This window comes from Mustela nivalis (genome assembly GCF_964662115.1).
Source record: "Mustela nivalis genome assembly, chromosome: 13".
In the NCBI taxonomy this organism is placed as follows: Eukaryota; Metazoa; Chordata; class Mammalia; order Carnivora; family Mustelidae; genus Mustela; species Mustela nivalis.
In genome coordinates this window covers 56,893,270-56,911,645 of record NC_139032.1, presented here as the reverse complement: position 1 = coordinate 56,911,645, position 18,376 = coordinate 56,893,270, and the positions used below count along the sequence as shown (strand labels likewise).

Below are 18,376 nucleotides of genomic sequence, written 5' to 3'. Positions count from 1 at the left end.
ACTTTAGAGCAATAATAGCTTCTTGAGATAGAATTCACATACAGTATAGTTCATATGAGTGAGCGAGCTACGCAGGTACCTCATTATCTTTTTTTTTTTTTTTTTTTTTTTAAGATTTTATTTTTAAGTAATCTGTACACCCAGCATGGGACTCTAACTTAAAATCCCAGGATTGAGAGTTGTATGCTCTACTGACTGAGGTAGCTGTCACCCCGATATAGTGTCTTTTTTTTCTTTCCTGAAGATTTTATTTATTTGTGAGAGAGAAGTAGGGAGTATGAGTGGGGGTGGGGAGGGGCAGAAGGAGAGGCAGAGTCCCTGCTGAGCAGGAAGCCCTATGTGGGGCTCCATCCCAGGACCCTGAGATGGTGACCTGAGCTGAAGGCAGACTTAACTGACTGAGCCACCCAGGGGCACCTATAGATGTCTTTTTTTTTTTTTTTAAGATTCTTATTTATTTATTTGAAATAGAGATCACAAGTAGGCAGAGAGGCAGGCAGAGAGAGGGAGAAGCAGACTCCTTGCTGAGCAGAGAGCCTGATGCAGACCTTGATCCCAGGATGCTGAGATCATGACCTGAGCGAGTGGAAGGCAGAGGCCTAACCCACTGAGCCACCCAGGCGCCCTATAGATGTCTTTGATGCACAAATCTAATGTCTGTTTGTTTTGCCTGTATCTTTGGTATCCTATTTAAAAAAAAATCATTACAGATTCAGTGTCATGAAGTTTTTGTGCTATATTTTCTCCAAGAGTTGTATAGTTACAGCTTTTGCATTTATGTCTTCAGTCCACAGCTTGGGATATTAAGAAAAACTGGAGAGTTGCTGAATAAAATTGTCCTTTTCCTTTTTTTAAAAGATTTTACATATTTGAGGGAGAGTGTGTGTGTGTATCCGCAAGCCTGGAAGGTGGGTTGCAGGGTGAGGAGCAGCGGGGAAGAGATAACCTGACTCTGTGCTGAGCACAGAACTGATGCGGGGCTTGATCCCACAACTCTGAGATTATGACCTGAGCGGAAACCAAGAGTAGGATGCTTAACCAACTGAGTCACTCAGGCACCCCTGAATAGTTAGTAATATAAGCTGCCTGTGTTAAGCTGCTGCATATCACGAGTACTATACAAGCAGAATTAAATCCCTTCTGTCCTTCAAAATCAGTAACTGTGTTTATAGTTGTGTCATTAGGGACCGGCAGATTGGGGGCACTGGATAGGAATGTTGGTGCTGTTGGGTACAATGACAGTGGTGTTTGGGTGGGTGCATAAGAGAATGAAGTTGGTAGAATTATGATTGTGCAGGACATAAATACTATTTAACAGTACTATTTTGTTTTTAAGGATTTGGACGTGGAAGAGGGAGAGGGGCAGGAAGATTCTCAACCCAAGGCATGGGGTAAGTCTGAGCCATCCTATATTTATAGTTACTACCCTCTCTAGTTATTACTCCCAATGTTTTTCTTCCTCTGTCCTGCACCCAGTTTATTTATCCTGGTGAGTCTGATGTTAATTCTGTATTAAAAAGAGGAAATAGTGAAAAAGTGAATAAATAGTACAAATAAAATAGTATCACAGTGGACTTTAGAGCAGAATTTCTGTGCTTGGCTCTGTTGACATTTTAGATTTAATAATAGGTTGTTGAAGTGGTGCAGTATCCTTCATATTATAGGATGTTTAGCAGCATCCCTGGCCTCTCCCTACTAGAGGTCAGTAGCACTCTTCCTCAAGTTGTAATGATCAAAAAATGACTTCTGATATTGTTAGATGTTCCTTGGGAGGGAGGTGCACAGTCACCCCTAGTTGAAGACCATTGCCTAAGAGTTATGTTGATAAATCCGTAATTTTCTTTGAATAATGCAATGGTTATGTATGTAAAAGTGATAGTCCCCCCCCCCCCCCGCCGCCCCCGTAGGTAGTGTAATCTGTTGTTTATTCATAATTTTTGGTTATTCTTCTACCTTTTGCTGCTTCTAAAACTTAGGTAAAGTTTTTAAGCTTCCTGCAGAAGCCATCTGTATAAGACAGTCAAGAAAGGAAGGGAATTGGTTCTAGCCAAACCCTTTTGTCTCTTCCCTAGCTCCAGAGCAGCTTTGGGGGAATGGGGAGGTGTTTGCTGACTTCGTGATATCTCTTGCCATTTCTGTTTCTTGAATGAGGTCATTGTGGATGAAGGAAGGATGAATACATAGGGTGCAGACTTGCTGGAACACTTTAACATACTTTATGTGCCCAGCCCAGTCGCTTTAGACTATTTAGTAGATTTTGTGGTTTACTTTAAAAAATATTCTTTAGTGATTTTTTTTTCTTTGTTAATGATAATCTCCGTAAATCTGAAAAAAATTTTAAATTGTGTTCTCAAATTTTAGAAATAGTATTAATTTGGTTTTAGTTAGACTTCTGAATCATGGGTGTTTAGAATTTTAATGGAATAAAAACCCTGAATGGAACATTTTCTTCAGATGTACTAAAAGAATCCTGCTTCTGACTTGGGAAGAAAAGACTGTTGAAGTCTGACCTTAGTTTTTTTTTTTTTAAGATTTTATTTATTTATCAGAGAGAGAGAGTGAGAGCGAGCACAGGCAGACAGAATGGCAGGCAGAGGCAGAGGGAGAAGCAGGCTCCCTGCTGAGCAAGGAGCCCGATGTGGGACTCGATCCCAGGACGCTGGGATCATGACCTGAGCTGAAGGCAGCTGCTTAACCAACTGAGCCACCCAGGCGTCCCTGGCCTTAGTTTTTAAGGGAGCTTTTCATTAGAGCCCTTATTCTTCCTAATACAATTATAGTTGTGCTTATCTGTTTTAGGATGCAGAGGGCAGCAATTTAGGGAAATACGGGCGTCATACAAGAGTTTATGGAAGGTCCCTAGTCAGTCACTGCTTTTCAGAAGATCTGTGTCCTGATCGCCAGAAGACATAGCCATAATTAAATAGAAGGAGTTTGAAGTTTCTTAAGGTGGCTTTTAGAAAGGACAGGGTGTTTTTTGGATGTGGGGGGAAGTTGATGTATGGTTGACCTTGTGACTTAGGCAATTGTTGGATTACCTTAATTTTTTATTTTTTTCAAACCCAAGGACATTTAATCCTGCGGACTATTCAGATTCTCCATCTGTAGATGAGTGCGTTACAAAGCCAGTAGTTTGGGAAGCTACTCATAATGGTGCAGATGAGGGAACTGGTAAGTGTCTGTTGTCAAAGATGTGTTTTTAATGTTTGAGTCTTTAACATACAAAGGTGTGGTGCCCATGGAGGAGAATGAAAAAACAGGCTGCTGTCCTACCGCTGAGAGTATTAGCCGGTTCTTACCTCCAGAGTCTCACTTAAAAATCTCATTGACCATAAAGTACTTGATTTTTTTTCCTTCTGTACTCTGAGGGATCCTGAGCCTTTAATTAATCTGTGTAAGTCAGTACAAAATCACTCAAATCTCATTGTGTCAGAGATACATATAAGGACTTGTTACTGAAAATTACCATTAGAAGTTTGGCCACATAACGTAGTGGATGATAGGTAAATTTGGGCATCAATTGCTTTTGCAGATTTTTTCTGTAGCCTGATGTTTTTGGATAGTTTCATTTTGGAAATTCATGGCTAAATACTTGGTTATTGGCATGTTTATTTAATAGAGCTCCTGGGATTTTTTTCATGGTAACGTATATATATTAGCTCTTGGATTTATAAAAATCTGTTTTGACAATTCATTAATTTTAACCACAAATATAAAAGTATAGTTCAATAAATAATATAAAAGCAAACTTCTGTGTAATACCTGTCATGGTAAAAAAAAATAGGACTGTGCCACCACCACAGAAACAAAATCAGTGAACTAGAAATCAAAGATATTATAGAGGATCATCAAACGTTATAAAAATGGTAATTTGAAAAGATGAGTAAAATTGATGAGCTTACTCTGAGACTGATCAACAGAAGGAGAAGAAGCATACTTAATTGGTTATAGGAGTGATAAAAGGGATATTGATATTAATTATAATTGTAGTTACAATTGTAACATGTAGCATATAAATAAAATTTATATTTTATTATAATTACAATAGTAATTACAATTATAATTAATATCAGATATTAAAAGATTGTAAGATACTTCATGTCAATAAATCTTGTGCTAACATTTGAAATTGCAGGTTAATCTTTCTCTTCAACACAGATTTTTACAGATGTAAAAATTTAAGCCAAAATACTGGAAAACCATTCAGTAAGATAAAAATGGATAATAACTTCATGGCATGTTAAATGTATTTTTGGTAGTCAAGTTTCTTTAACATTAAAAAACCAGTCACCTCCTAGATATATACTCAAGGGAATGGAAGACCTAGCTTTATGTAAAAACCTTGTGTACAGATGTTTATAGAAGTATAATTCATAGCAGTCAAAAATGTCAAAACAAATGTCCTTCAGTGGGTGAATGGATGAGTAAAATGTGGTATATTATCCATACAATGGAATGTTCATTCTACTGTTAGAAGGAATGAAGTGCTGATATATACTGCAATGTGGAGGAATCTTAAAGACATGCTGAGTGAAAGAAGCCAGGCATAAAGGACCACATATTTTATATTGTGTGATTTCTTTTGTATGAAATATGCAGATCAGGCAGATAAATAGAAGTAGACTTTTGGTTGCATAGGGTTGGGAATGTTTGGGAAAAATGGGGAGTGACTACTAATGGGTTCAAGATTTCTTCTTGGGAGTGATGAAAATATTCTGGAATAGATAGTCATGATTGTTGTGCAGCTTGTGAATATACTAAACGCTTCTCAATTGTGTACCTTGAACGAGTGGATTTTATGCTGTATGAATTATATCTCAAAAAAATGTTTTATTCATACTTTTTTTTTTTTTTTTTTAAGATTTTATTTATTTGACAGAGAATGATCCCAAGTAGGCAGAGAGGGAGGCAGAGAGAGGGGGAAGCAGGCTCCCCATTGAGCAGAGAGCGTGATGTGGGACTGGATTCCAGTAACCTGAGATCATGACCTGAGCTGAAGGCAGAGGCTTAACCCCCTGAGCTATCCAGGTGCCTTGTGTTCATGCTTCAACTGAGTAAAGCTAAACATTCTTATCATTTCAATAAGGAAAAGCATTTGACAAAACCCGACATCTTTTTTCTGATTTAAAAAAAAAAAACTGGCAAATCTGGAATGCAAGGAAATTTCCTTAATCAGGTAGGGGATATCTACAAAACTTAAAGCAAGTGTTACGGTTAATGGTGATGTGTTAAATATTTTTTCTCTACTGTTCCTTTTTTTTTTCTTTTTTTTCTTTTTTAAAGGTTTTATTTATTTGACAGAGATAGCAAGAGCAGGAACATAGGCAGGGGGCGTGGGAGAGGGAGAAGCAGGCTTCCCTCCAAGCAGGGAGCCTGATGTAGGGCTCGATCCAGGACCTTGGGATCACGATGGCCAAGCTACTCAGGTGCCCCTGTTCTTAATGTTTCCATATGCCAGTATACTAGAGGTTGTAGTTATTGTAGTAAGGAATGAAAAAAGTCAGAAGGGTTGGAAAGAGAGGAAAAACCTGTCATTCCTGGCAGTGATATAAAAATCTAGTTAAATATTAAAATAAGGGGATTTTTTTTTAAGCTTTTATTTATTTATTTGACGAGAGACACAGCGAGAGAGGGAACGCAAGCAGTGGGAGTGGGAGAGGGAGAAGCAGGCTTCCCGCTGAGCAGGGAACCCGATGCGGGGCTTGATCCCAGGACCCTGAGATCTTGACCTGAGCTGAAGGCAGATGCTAAACGACTGAGTCACCCAGGCACCCCAAAAGAAGGAAGTTTTAAAAGGTACTAGGTAGAAGTTCAATAGATACATATATCTCTATAAACCATCAACAAAGAGAAAATGGAAAAAATAATGAGCCTCAAAAAACATTAAATGCTTAGGAAGAAGTCTAATAATAAGCAGGATGATAAGACTTATACCTATGAAAATGTAAAATGTAAAATCTTATGTTTAAGATACATAATCAGAAGTTTCAAGAAATAAATGGAAGGATATACCATTTTTATATATTTCAACTTTCACTGTTGTGAAATTTGGTTTTTACTGGCTCTGGTCGTATTAATTCGTGGTAGTGCACCTTGTGAAAATTTTTCTTGCTAGTTTTTTAAAATGTCAGGTTTGTTGAGATATATTTCATAGGCAATAATATTTCTCCTTTTTAAAGGGCCCAAGTAGGTGAAGACGAACAAATGCATGTACTTGTGTGACCACTCCTAAAATCAAGACTGTGTTTCTTTGCTAGCAATGAACAATTGCAAATGAGAATTAAAAAGGAAAAAAAGTACCGTTTATAGTATTACAGAACCATGAAATACTTTTATTAAATCAAAGTGTGTGTAATATTTGTATGTTGAGAATTACGCATCTTAATGAGAAATATCAAGACCTTAGAAAGGAGAGAGATACTCAGTATTTATGAACTGGATCACTCAATATATCATTAAAAAGTTATTTTTTCTCAAAGTGGTATTTGGGTGCAGTATGAATTTAATAAAAATCTTAGCAGGGGCACCTGGTTGGCTCAGTCTGTTGGGCATCTACCTTCGGTTCAGATCATGATCCCAGAGTCCTGGGATTAAGCCCCACATTAGGCTCTCTGCCCAGTGTGGAGTCCGTTTCTCTCTGCCCCTTTCCTGCTTGTGCTCTCTCTCTCAAATAAATAAAGTCTTTGAAAAAATCCTCGCAGACTTTTGTAGTGTAAATGGACAACTTGATTTTAAAGTTTTTGTAGAGGAGATCCCTGAGTAGCTCAGTTGGTTAAGCCTTTGCCTTTAGCTAAGGTCATGATCCCAGGATTTGGGGATGGAGTCCTGCATCAGACTCCTTGATTAGCGTGGAGCCTGCTTCTCCCTCTGTCTGCCACTCCCCCCTGCTTATGCTCTTGCACACACACGCTCTATTCTTTCTCTTTCTCTGGCAAACAAATAAAATGTTCTTAAAAATAAAGTTTTTATAGAAAAATACAGAAACTGGTATAGCCCAAAGAATTTTGAAAAAGAACAGCAAAGCTTAGATCATACTCCTTGATTTCAAAAGTTACTTTATGTGACTGGGGGGAAGAGGAGCAGAGGAAGAGATAGAATCTTTTTTGGGGGGTGGGGGTGGGGAGATAGAATCTTAAGTAGGCTCCTTATGCAGCATGGAACCCAACATGGGCTCTCTCTTATGACCCTGAAATGATGACCTGAGCCGAAACCAAGAGTTGGAAGCTCAACCCATTGAGCCATCCAGGTGCCCCTTAAAAAGTTAATCCAAAGCTACAATGATCTGTGGATTTGGCAAAGCATTGAGGCTGATCAATTATGTAATAGCATATCTAGAATAAACCAACAGATAGATGGCTAATGAATTGATTTAGAACAATAGTTTCAAGGCAGTTTAGTGGTATGTATTATACTGTCCTACACACAAAAAAATAAATCAAGTAGGTAATAGTTCTAAATGTGAAACTGGAAAGGACAACTTCCGAAGAAAATACAGGGGCAATTCTCAGGTCACCCTGGGTTAGGCAAGATTTCTTACATAGGACACAAGAAGCACAAGTTATGAAAGAAAAACTTGGTTCTTGAGAAGAAAATAAGATGAAAGGACAAGGCATAGTTTAGGAGGAAATATATAAAACTCCCATTTTTTGTATTTTATTTTTAAATAATCTTTCCACCCAACCTGGGGTCTGAACCTGCAACACAGAGATCAAGAGTCACATGCTTGGGGCGCCTGGGTGGCTCAGTGGTTTGGGCTGCTGCCTTTGGCTCGGGTCATGATCTCAGGGTCCTGGGATCGAGCCCCGCATCGGGCTCCCTGCTCCGCAGGAAGCCTGCTTCCCTCTCTCTCTCTCTCTGCCTGCCTCTCTGCCTACTTGTGATCTCCGTCTTTCAAATAAATAAATAAAATCTTTAAAAAAAAAAAAAAAAAAAAAAAAAAAAAAAAGAGTCACATGCTTTACTGACTGAGCCAGCCAGGCACCTCCAAACCCCCATTTGAAAAGGGATTTGTACACAGAATATAAAAAGAATTCTTAACTCATAAGAAAACAAGCAGCCCGATAAAAGAGCAATTAAAAATGAACAAAAAATGAAAAAGTTGTGGAAATGGATAGTGGTGTTGGTTTGTATAACATTGTGAATAAACTTAATGGTAATGAGTTCTACTAAGATGGGTTAATGTGGTAAGGTTTTTTGGTGGGGGGAATGTCTCTTTCAAGTTTTTTTTTTTTTTTTTTAAGATTTTTCTTTATTTATTTGACAGAGATCACAAGTAGGCAGGGAGGCGGGCAGGGGGCGGGGGGCGGTGGGGGGAGGGAAGCAGGCTCTCCGCAGAGCAGAGAGCCCGATGCCGGGCTCGATCCCAGGACCCTGAGATCATGACGTGAGTGGAAGGCAGAGGCTTTAACCCATTGAGCCACCCAGGCGCCCCTTAAGTGTATTTTACCAAAATAAAAAGATGACCTAGAATCATACACACACTTTGTATCTATGCCAGTTTTTGTTTTGTTTTGTTTTAATTTATTTGATAGAGAGGGTACAAGCAGGTGGAACAGTAGGCAAGAGGGAGAAACAGATTCCCCGCTGAGCAGGGATCCTGACGTGGGACTCTAGGACCCTGGGATCATGACCTGAACCGAAGGCAGATAGATGCTTAACCGACTGAGCCATCCAGGTGCCCCTGTGCCTTTTTTTTTTTTTTAATTGTTGTTTTGCTATTAATTATGGGGCATGTAATCATTAGGTTGATGGATAACTTCTAGTGAATGTAGTTATTTTAAAATAAAGTTATTTAAAAAATGAGCAAAAAGTTTGAACAGATACTTCAGAGAGGAAGATAAAAATGTGCTCATTGTCATTGGTTGTAGGAGAAATCAAATTAAAACATAATAGGTGGCCATTTTTCATTAATAAAAATGGCTTTAGAGGTGTGCCTGATGGGCTTAATCAGTAGAACATGCGAACATCTTGGAGTTATAGGTTCATGCTTTATGTTTGCTGTAGAGGTTACTTTAAAAAAAAAAAAAATCTAGGGGCACCTGGGTAGCTCATTAGGTTAAGTGGCTACCTTCAGCTCAGGTCAGGATCCTAGAGTCCTGGGATGGAGCCCTGGGATTGGGCCTCCTTCTGTTCGGGGAGCCTCTTTCTCCCTCTTCCTCTGCCTGTTGCTCTGCCTGCTTGTTTCTCTTTCTCTCCCTCTTTGTGTCAAATAAATACTCTTTAAAAAAAATCTAAAACAATAAATGGCTATGGAAGGAAACTAACGCTACCAGGTATTAGTGAAGGTGGCAGAATAACTGGAACTCATACATTCCTGGTATGAAAGCATATATTCACAATAGTCTTCCAGTCCCAACCTTTGTTTTTTATTGAAGAGGAATGAAAACATAGCCACACAAAAACCTGCACAGAATGTAAAGTAGCTTTATTCATAACCCTTACTGATTTTGAAATCAGGTGTTAAGAGAATGTTGAAGTAGTTGATTAACTGTTAACTTTTCTTTTTTCTCATTCTGCTTCCTGTTCTTCTCCCTTTTGCCTTGCCTCTATCTCTTCCCCTCCCTTCCCCTCATTCTCATTTAGGGTAGCTGATTCCTTGCTAAAAAATAAGCAAATGTGTTTAATGCAGAATACAGTTAAAGGATTCTGTTGATAGAGCTTGGCTGTTTCTCTAGGGGCATCATAGAGTGGCATTGTCTTGTTGGAAACGAGAGTGCTAAGTCTGGCCCTCAGCTATAATTATAGGCTCAGAAACCTGACTTTGACAGGATAATAGATCCATTCCTTAGAGCAGACATCCATTAACCAAAATAGACTAAAGGGTAGTCAGAATGCTAGTTTATTAAATGTAAACATCCTAAGTATAACTTGCTAAACGTTGGAATGCTCTTGACAAGTGGGAAGGGAGTTTGGTGAACAAGGGTAGTTGATGCAATTGAATGTTCAAAGGCCATCTGGCTAATAGGATTTATACTTGAGTCACAGGGCCTGTAACTTTATGGATTGCAGGAAGTTTTCTTCTCTGATGCACAGTATGGACTTAACTTTGATACTTGGCTTTCTCTAAGTTGCTGACCAGTTTCTCTTTTGATGAATACTTTTTTTAATATGTTAAGACCTTCCCTTGTACATTTGCAGAACTGGCATCAGATGTTCATAATGTAGCTCAGGATCTGCCAAACAAAAATCCTTATGGACTCAAAGGTATGGTTGTTTAAATTAAAAAATTTCCCTGAGTTATGAAACTTCTGAAAAGGAGGGGCCTAGCTGGCTTAGTCCATAGGGCCTGTGACTTTTGATTTTGGGGTCGGCTTTAAGCAGCATGTTGGGCACAGAGCTTACTAAAAAAAAACTTCTAAAATGCTTATAATATTTTCCATTTTAATCAAGGCTAGCTAAGAAAATTTCATCACGTGAATAATTGTAAAAACTATTTTTACGACTGCTTGATTAAATATCAACTTTTGATTACAGAAGTGTTTTACAGATTGGCCATCAGGACACCATAGGTCTTTGACTCATTGTTTTCCTTTTTCCTATGTCACTTCCTTATATGTGCTTTTGATAGTTGGGTTGAACCTAATGCATGCACCTCAAATTTATTGTTAAAAGCTGAAAATAAGGGGCACCTGGGTGGCTCAGTGGGTTAAGGCCTCTGCCTTCGGCTCAGGTCATGATCTCAGGGTCCTGGGATCGAGTCCCACATCAGGCTCTCTGCTCAGCAGGGAGCCTGCTTCCTCCTCTCTCTCTCTCTCTCTGCCTGCCTCTCTGCCTGCTTGTTATCTCTCTCTCTGTCAAATAAATAAATAAATAAATAAAGCTGAAAATAAATAATGTTCCTGATGTTTTCCTGTAGTTTGAGGTATAGGTTTATAGTTCTATAATGGGGACCAAAGTTTCAGTATAAAATTCTAATATTTTACAGTAGGATTAGGGCTAGAACTTAAATTCACCTATATGTAATGTTCTCATAATTTTTATACTATGTATCGTATTTAGAGTGGGTACTGCAGCATTTGGCCCTGATTCTGATAAGGTGTATGCCCTGTGTTGCCTGACATAGCACTTTACCATGTTGTGCTTCTGCTTGTGACTACGTACGTGGTTTTCTGCCATTTATTAAATGTACTTAGGTTCTGACTGTATTCTCTATGTCTAAATTTGTGTTTTAATTGTTTTCAAAATACCCCTATCTCTTAAGTGTTAGGCCAGTCTCTCTACATCATGTATATGAAAGTGTGCTTTAACGTAATACTACTGAGTACATATAAAAATGATCACAATAGTAAATTTTATGAGTATTTTACCACAACATAAAATTTTTTTGAAAAAATACATTGTAAACTTTAGGATACTTTAATATTTTATAGAGAGAGGAGGAAGCAGGCTCCCGGCTGAGCAGAGAGCCCGATGCGGGGCTCGATCCCAGGACCCTGGCATCATGACCTGAGCCGAAGGCAGCGGCTTAACCCACTGAGCCACCCAGGCACCCCTGTAGAGGGCTTTTTAATTCTTCATCATTGTTTTTCTCCTTTGGAGTATCCCTTCTTTATGCATACCTTTCTGGCTATTTTCCAACTTTCAAGATTTTTTTCCCCCAAGATTTTATTTTTATTTATTTATTTTTAAGATTTTATTGTTTTATTTGACAGAGTGAGTGAGAGAAAAAGAGAGAGAGCAAGCACAAGGAATGGCAGGCAGGGGAGAAGCAGGCTCCCTGATGAGCAAGGAGCCTGATGTGGGGCTTGATCCCAGGACTCTGGGGCCATGACCTGAGTTGAAGGCAGCCAATTAACCAAATGAACCACCCAGGTGCCCCTAAGATTTTATTTTTAAGTAATCTCTATATCCAGGGTGGGGCTTGAACTTACAACCCCAAGATCTAGAGTCCCATCATCTACTGACTGAGATAGGTAGGTGCTCCTGTTTTCTGTTTCTTGCTTAGGATGTTCCTAGAACTGCTCAGGTTGAGCCTCAGCTTTTCATAAAATTTATTAATCTTTAGAATACTGTCTCCTATGATGAATTTGACAGCATGATCATGTAGTAGGTTGGATGAAGGTGGCATCAAGAACACTGTGTAGTGGTCATCCTTTAAATTAATTGTGTCCTTTTAAAACTATACATTTACTTAGAGAAGTCTTGATGTATTAAAAAATTGGAGATTATGTATTATTAGTACCCAGAAGAAAGGCACATTGTAGAAGGAATATAAGAATGGAGAATAGGTAGATGGCTTGCCTTAGATTTATTTAGTTTTGTGTACAGGGAGATCTCTACGAAGCCTGTGCAGAGGTCTTAGAGAACAAGATTTCAGTACTGATTTCAGACGGGGACTAATTGCACCTTTTGTTTTTTCACTTAAACTATAACTTTTTTCTAGTTTAGAAAAATATTTTAATGCAGCAAGATGTTGTTAGACGATGTAAATTCATATTTGTTTCACGTTATTTATGGAGAAATTATGGAAATCATTAAAAGGTATGATGAATGAACCAGTGCAAAGGATCAGATTGTCAGTTCAGATCTTTCTCTCTGAATCTTTACAGATATTTCGAGGATACATGCAGTTGAGAGGCACAGAAGAACAATGAGTACCTGTATCCACATTCTTCCTTCTTATAGTATATATGCTCTATGATCCACAATAATAGATGAAGTCTGTCAGTGAGGTGTGTAGGTTTCTCACAACAGTGAATTATTTTCAGGTTTGAAAAATCTTCCAGGTAGAAGTGTATCTTAGGTGATATTTTATAGGGAGCCATACTGCATACATTCATCAATTCTATGTTTGCCATAACCAGTCCTAAACTAGGGACATCCAATCAGAAGCATTCCAATGAGATGGACTCTTTTCCTAGGTAATAACCATCTATTTATGAGGCATTTGGTTATTAGGTTATTGACTTCATTCCAAGGAGATTAGCTCTGGTTACCTGCCCTTTTTTCTCAAGAGTGTTTCCTTTCTTCTCTTCCCTTTGTCCTCTCCACACACAGACCTCATTATAGGTCAGATGCTCAGCTCATTTCTTCCGCTTGGAAGGAATGAAAACATCCACAGTCTTCCTGGTTGTAGTTATAGTTGATATCTTAGTATATTTTCTTTTAAAAACCATTTTCTCGGGACGCCTGGGTGGCTCAGTTGGTTAAGCTGCTGCCTTCAGCTCAGGTCATGATCCCAGGGTCCTAGGATCAAGTCCCACATCAGTCTCCTTGCTCAGCGGGGAGACTGCTTATCTCTCTGCCTCTGCCTGCTTGTGCACTCTGGCTCGCTCGCTCTCTCTCTGACAAATAAATAAATAAAATCTTAAATTTTTTTCTTTTCCTCTGGGTGTGTATTTGCATGTGTAGTTAAAAATAATGGACCTGTACTCCTATAGGATCCCTGAATACTGAAGTCAGTATTTCTGGACACAAATGCTTTTTTTTTTTCAAAAAAATTTTTCAAAAGGGATTTTATTAATTTGAGAGTGAGTGAGCGAGAGAGAGAGAGAGAGAAGAGCAGAGGAAGGGACAGAGAGGGAGGGAGAAACAGACTCTCGCTGAAGAGGGAGCCTGACTTCAGGCTTGATCCCAGAACTCCATCTGGGATCATGACCCAAGCCAAAAGACACTTAACTGACTGAGCCACCCAGGTGCCCCCACAAGTGCTTTCTTCTTAAAACGCTTAATAATTTGGTAGCTGTTTGTTCTGTAACAGTTGTTTGAGCAGATTATCTGTACCCAGGCAGGAGTTATAGCACTGTACTTCATGTCAGCAGGACTGACTGTTAGGAAATCATAGAATGGAACAAATACCTTACAAAAAGGAGGTATCTATGAATTCAGTAATCAACATGAAATTAGGGTCCAAAGCAGACCAGCTTCATAATTAACTTTGTTCTGTTTTAAATTTTATATATCATAAGGATCTCATTGTACTTGTGCTGTGTTCATACTTTCTTACTCATGGCAGAATTGCTTGAATATGATTTACACTGATGCAAAATAAGTTTGAGAAATTGATTTGAGTTTATGTGCATAGTAGCTAGCTAAGTTGGTATTTGACAACATGACATTTTATTGAGAATAGCTTCATATTTCTTGGATTGTAAACTAAATTCATGAGATACATGACACATCTTGTGCAGTATACAACCAAGAATTATTTGGAGTAAGATAGTATTTGGCTTTGTGATGTAAACTGTGATTATTGTCAACAGGAACCTGGAAGAATTCTGTGGAAGAGTGGACAACAGACGACTGGACTGAAGATGTAAGTATTTAGCATCAGATTAGATTTGTCTTCCTTTTGGTTTTTGATAGGGGTATACATTCCTTGAAGAAAGCTGGAGACCTATAGTTGTTCATGGTTCCTTTTTGGATATCTGTGATGATCATGTTTTTTTTTAGCAAATGCTTCTCAGAAGGAAGTTGGGGTTTTGAGATTTTTAAGAAACTTGGTTTTAAAGCATCCACTTTGGAGTGCCTGGTGGCTCTGCTGTTAAGCTGCTGACTTTGGCTTAGCTCATGATCTCAGGGTCCTGGGTTTAAGCCCCATATCAGGTGCCCTGCTCCATGGGAGGCATGCTTCTCCCCTTGCAATCCCCCTATCCCTCTCTTGCTGTGTCTCTGTCAAATTAAAAAAAAAAAAAAAAAAAAAAAATCTAAAGCACCCATTTAAAAATGACCAGTAGTAAAACGGATTGAAATCATTTTTTCACTTATTTTCTGTTTTGTTTGTTCTTTTTAAAAAGTTTTAAATTAAAAATAATTTTTTAAAAATTTTTTATGATTTTATTATCTGAGAGTGAGAGAAAGTGCTCAAGCAGGGTGAGGCACAGAGGGAGAGGGAGAAGCAAGGTCCTTGCTGAACACGGAGCCAGATGTGGGACTTGATCCCAGAACCTGAGATCATGACCTGAGCCAAAGTCAGATGCTTAGCCACCTGAGCCACCCAGGCATCCCTTCTTCGTTCTGATAATCAACTGATGGTGTTGCCCTGACCTTTTATTTTTTATAGTGTTTTTTTTAATGGAGATGGTGTTTGGGTCACAGCTGAAATTAACCTGAATAAGTGATTCTGGTTCTAGGTCCCAACCCCTTCTTCTTAAAACTAGATTCTTGTTATATTTGTTTATTCCATAGACATTTTTTAGTGTACTACTTTAGTTCTGGTAGTGTTGATCTGTAACTCTGGTCCCAGCATAAGATATTATTTGGTTAAAAAAGAATTTAACTTAAGAAAATATAACTGAACAAGTAGCCCTATATTTTATGTTTTGTACCAATTTTCTGTTTGACTCTCAAGTTCCAGAACAGGTATATGTACATCATCGAGAGCAAACATTGTGTGGGTGAGAATAAAGAGATTATAAGTGTTTGGCCTTTATTTATTTAAGTAATGGGTTTTAAATTTATTCATTTTTAAGTAATTTCTGCATCCAGTATGAGGCTCAAACTCACGAACCCAAGACCCAAGAGTTGCATGCTCTACTGACAAAGCCAGCCAGGTGCCCCCAATATTGACCTTTAATATCATGAAATGACCCCGACTTTGAAAATTTTTTTCCTGAGAAAAATTTCCTGCCCTCCCCTACCGTTTTAACAGGTATATTTTTATTTATTATTTTATAAGAATATATATACTTTAAAGATTTTATTTGAGTGAGAGAGACAACACAAACGGAGAGGGACAGAGGGAGAGAGACAGGCAAACTCCCAGGACCGTGAATTTATGACCTGAGCCAAAGTCAATGCTTAATAGACTGAGACACCCGGGCACCCCTACAAGTACATTCTTAAAGAAATGACCTACAGTATGCCACCCCTTTTCTGCTGCAAAGCAGTATTGTATCTGGTTTGTTAGTGAGCAGACTGGGTTGAGTATGAGGAAGCGAGACAATAGAGGTGCTCATTTGATTGAGATTTAAGGTATGTATTCACTTCTGCCATATATTAACCATAAATCTTTGGGGTATGATGTCATCAGGCTCTGTAGTACTGGTAATAGGAGGATGATGGACTAGGTAGATGCTTACTTGAATCAGTGGAAGGATGGGTACCAGTGACGAAGGAAGATAGAGTGAGCAGCTGTGGGAACTTCATCTTACTTGAAACAGAGCTGTTCAACTTTTCAGTGTCTTTGTTACTAGAATTTTTGCCAAGTGTTTGTTTGGGAGGAAGAAATATTTTCAGTGCTAGAAGCTTTAGATCTTTTTGGCTCCTGTATGGGTCAGCAGGCAGGCAGGTTAGAAGATGAGCAGGGGATCAGAATGCAAAAGGCCATGGGGTGCCTGGGTGCTGAGTTGGTTAAGTGGCTGCCTTTGACTCATGTCAAAATCCTAGCATCCTAGTAATGAACAGCTCGTTGGGCTTCCTGCTCAGCGGGAGTTTACCTTTCCCTCCCCCCTCCCCTGTGCTCTCCTCTTTCTCCCTCTCAAATAAATAAAAATAGGGGTGCCTGGGTGGCTCAATGGGTTAAAGTCTCTGCCTTCGGCTCAGGTTGTGATCCTAGGGTCCTGGGATCGAGCCCCGCATCGGGCTCTCTGCTCAGCGGGGAGCTTGCTTCCTTCTCTCTCTGTCTGCCTGCCTCTCTGCCTACTTGCGATCTCTCTTTGTCAAATAAATAAATAAAATATTTTAAAAATAAATAAATAAAATCTTAAAAAAAGGAAAAAAGGCCTGTATTCAAATTCTGACTGAACTGACCTGTTGACTTTGAGTGATGCATCTTTCCTTATTGAGCCTTCTCTTTTCCGCCCAGTGTAATGAATATCATAACAGTTATCCTGTCTGACTTTCCATTAGTTGTTCTGTGGGTTAGATGAGGTCTTCCAGTGAATGTTGTTAACAAGCAGTTCAAACGTACGCACATAGAGATTAATATTCTGGAGAGTCCATATTATGTCACAGTATAATTTGTAATTAATGATCAGAATTAGCATAGGAAATTTGGATATCTTTTCTCAAAGTATCCAAAAATTTAAAACTTTCCTGATATAAAATAATGGTGATTGAAACATGAGTAATCTAAGGCAAAAATAGAAAATTCCATGTAGAACTTAGAACAATAGGGGCGCCTGGGTGGCTCAGTGGGTTAAGCTGCTGCCTTCGGCTCAGGTCATGATCTCAGGGTCCTGGGATCAAGTTCCACATCGGGCTCTCTGCTCAGCAGGGAGCCCGCTTCCCTCTCTCTCTCTCGCCTGCCTCTCAATCTACTTGTGATTTCTCTCTTGTCAAATAAATAAATAAATCTTAAAAAAAAAAAAGAACTTAGAACAATAACTGTTGGAGTACCTGGGGGATCAGTCTGAATTAAGGGTCCAACTCTTGTTTTCAGCTCAGGTCATGATCTCGGGGTGGTGAGGTCAGGTTCCATGTTGGGCTCCACATTCAGCAGGTGTCTACTTGAGATTCTCCCTCCCTGCCACACTCACTTTCTCTCTTTTGAATAAATAAGTAAATCTCTAAGAATAACCCAAAACAACAATACCTGTTAACCCTTCCTTCCCTACTCCATTTTTTCCCTTTAAGTAATTTCTGCATTTAGCATAGTGCTTAAACCTGCAAACCCAAGATCAAAGAGTTGCATGCTCTACTAACTGAGCCAGCCAGGTTGCAGCCACTTTAAATAATTTTTATGTATTTTCTTTTGATTTTTTTTTTCTTTTCACAAATTCTAAAATACAGCTTGTGTCTCTTGAAATCTGAGATTGCTTACTTTTTACATACTTTTAAAAAAAGATTTTATTTTTAAGTAGCTTCTGCACCCACGTGAGGCTTGAATCAAGAATCATATGATTTACTGGCTGAGCCAGTAGTTGCCCCTCTCCTTTTTTTAGAAAATAGAGAAGGAGGAAACTAATTTTTTGTATTCTACCAAGGTTAAATAGGATGTCAGTGGTTAATGTGGTTCTCTCATTTGCTTTGAACTGTTTACTATTTTTGTGGCTTTGCTTTTCACAGTTACTCCTTTATTGCTTTTCTCTGTGTCTTATAGAATCTTATGTATTAAATAGAGTTAAGGCAAAAATGAATTCCTTGGGGACTCTTTAAGATACCACCATGGAACAGGTGCAGTGTAACTCCTATTCAGCACTTTTAATTTTTATTTATTTATTTATGTTTAAGATTTTGTTTATTTATTTGACAGAACACAAGTAGGCAGAGAGGCAGGCAAAGGGAGAGGGAGAAACAGGCTCTCCCTGAGCAGGGAGCCTGACGTGGGGCTCAATCCTGGGACCCTGGGATCATGACCTGAATCAAAGGCAGCCAGTTAACCGACTGAGCCACCCAGGTACCCCTTTTATTTGTTTTTTATAGAAAAGAGACACCTACTGTCTACTCTGCCCCTGCCAGAATATTAATATGTGAGGCAACCTGATTATTATACAGT

The 18,376-nt window shown here is 38.8% G+C and overlaps 1 protein-coding gene across 14 annotated transcripts in view; it reads left to right on the top strand.

Moving 5' to 3' along the window:
• The window catches only part of UBAP2 (ubiquitin associated protein 2), a 132,979-nt gene that overhangs the window by 81,447 nt on the left and 33,156 nt on the right, over positions 1–18,376 (top strand). For 9 of the 14 annotated variants that reach the window (XR_014301688.1, XR_014301689.1, XM_082694586.1 and 6 more), the window contains 4 exons: positions 1,337–1,391; positions 3,068–3,171; positions 10,138–10,203; positions 14,202–14,254. Coding sequence is in view for 12 of the 14 variants with exons in the window: in XM_082694586.1 (XP_082550712.1) it covers positions 1,337–1,391; positions 3,068–3,171; positions 10,138–10,203; positions 14,202–14,254 (278 nt within the window). In the remaining 2 variants the exon portion in view is untranslated. The remainder of the gene's footprint in view (positions 1–1,336; positions 1,392–3,067; positions 3,172–10,137; positions 10,204–14,201; positions 14,255–18,376) is intronic. The other 5 variants (XM_082694589.1, XM_082694584.1, XM_082694588.1 and 2 more) reach the window with 1 other exon arrangement.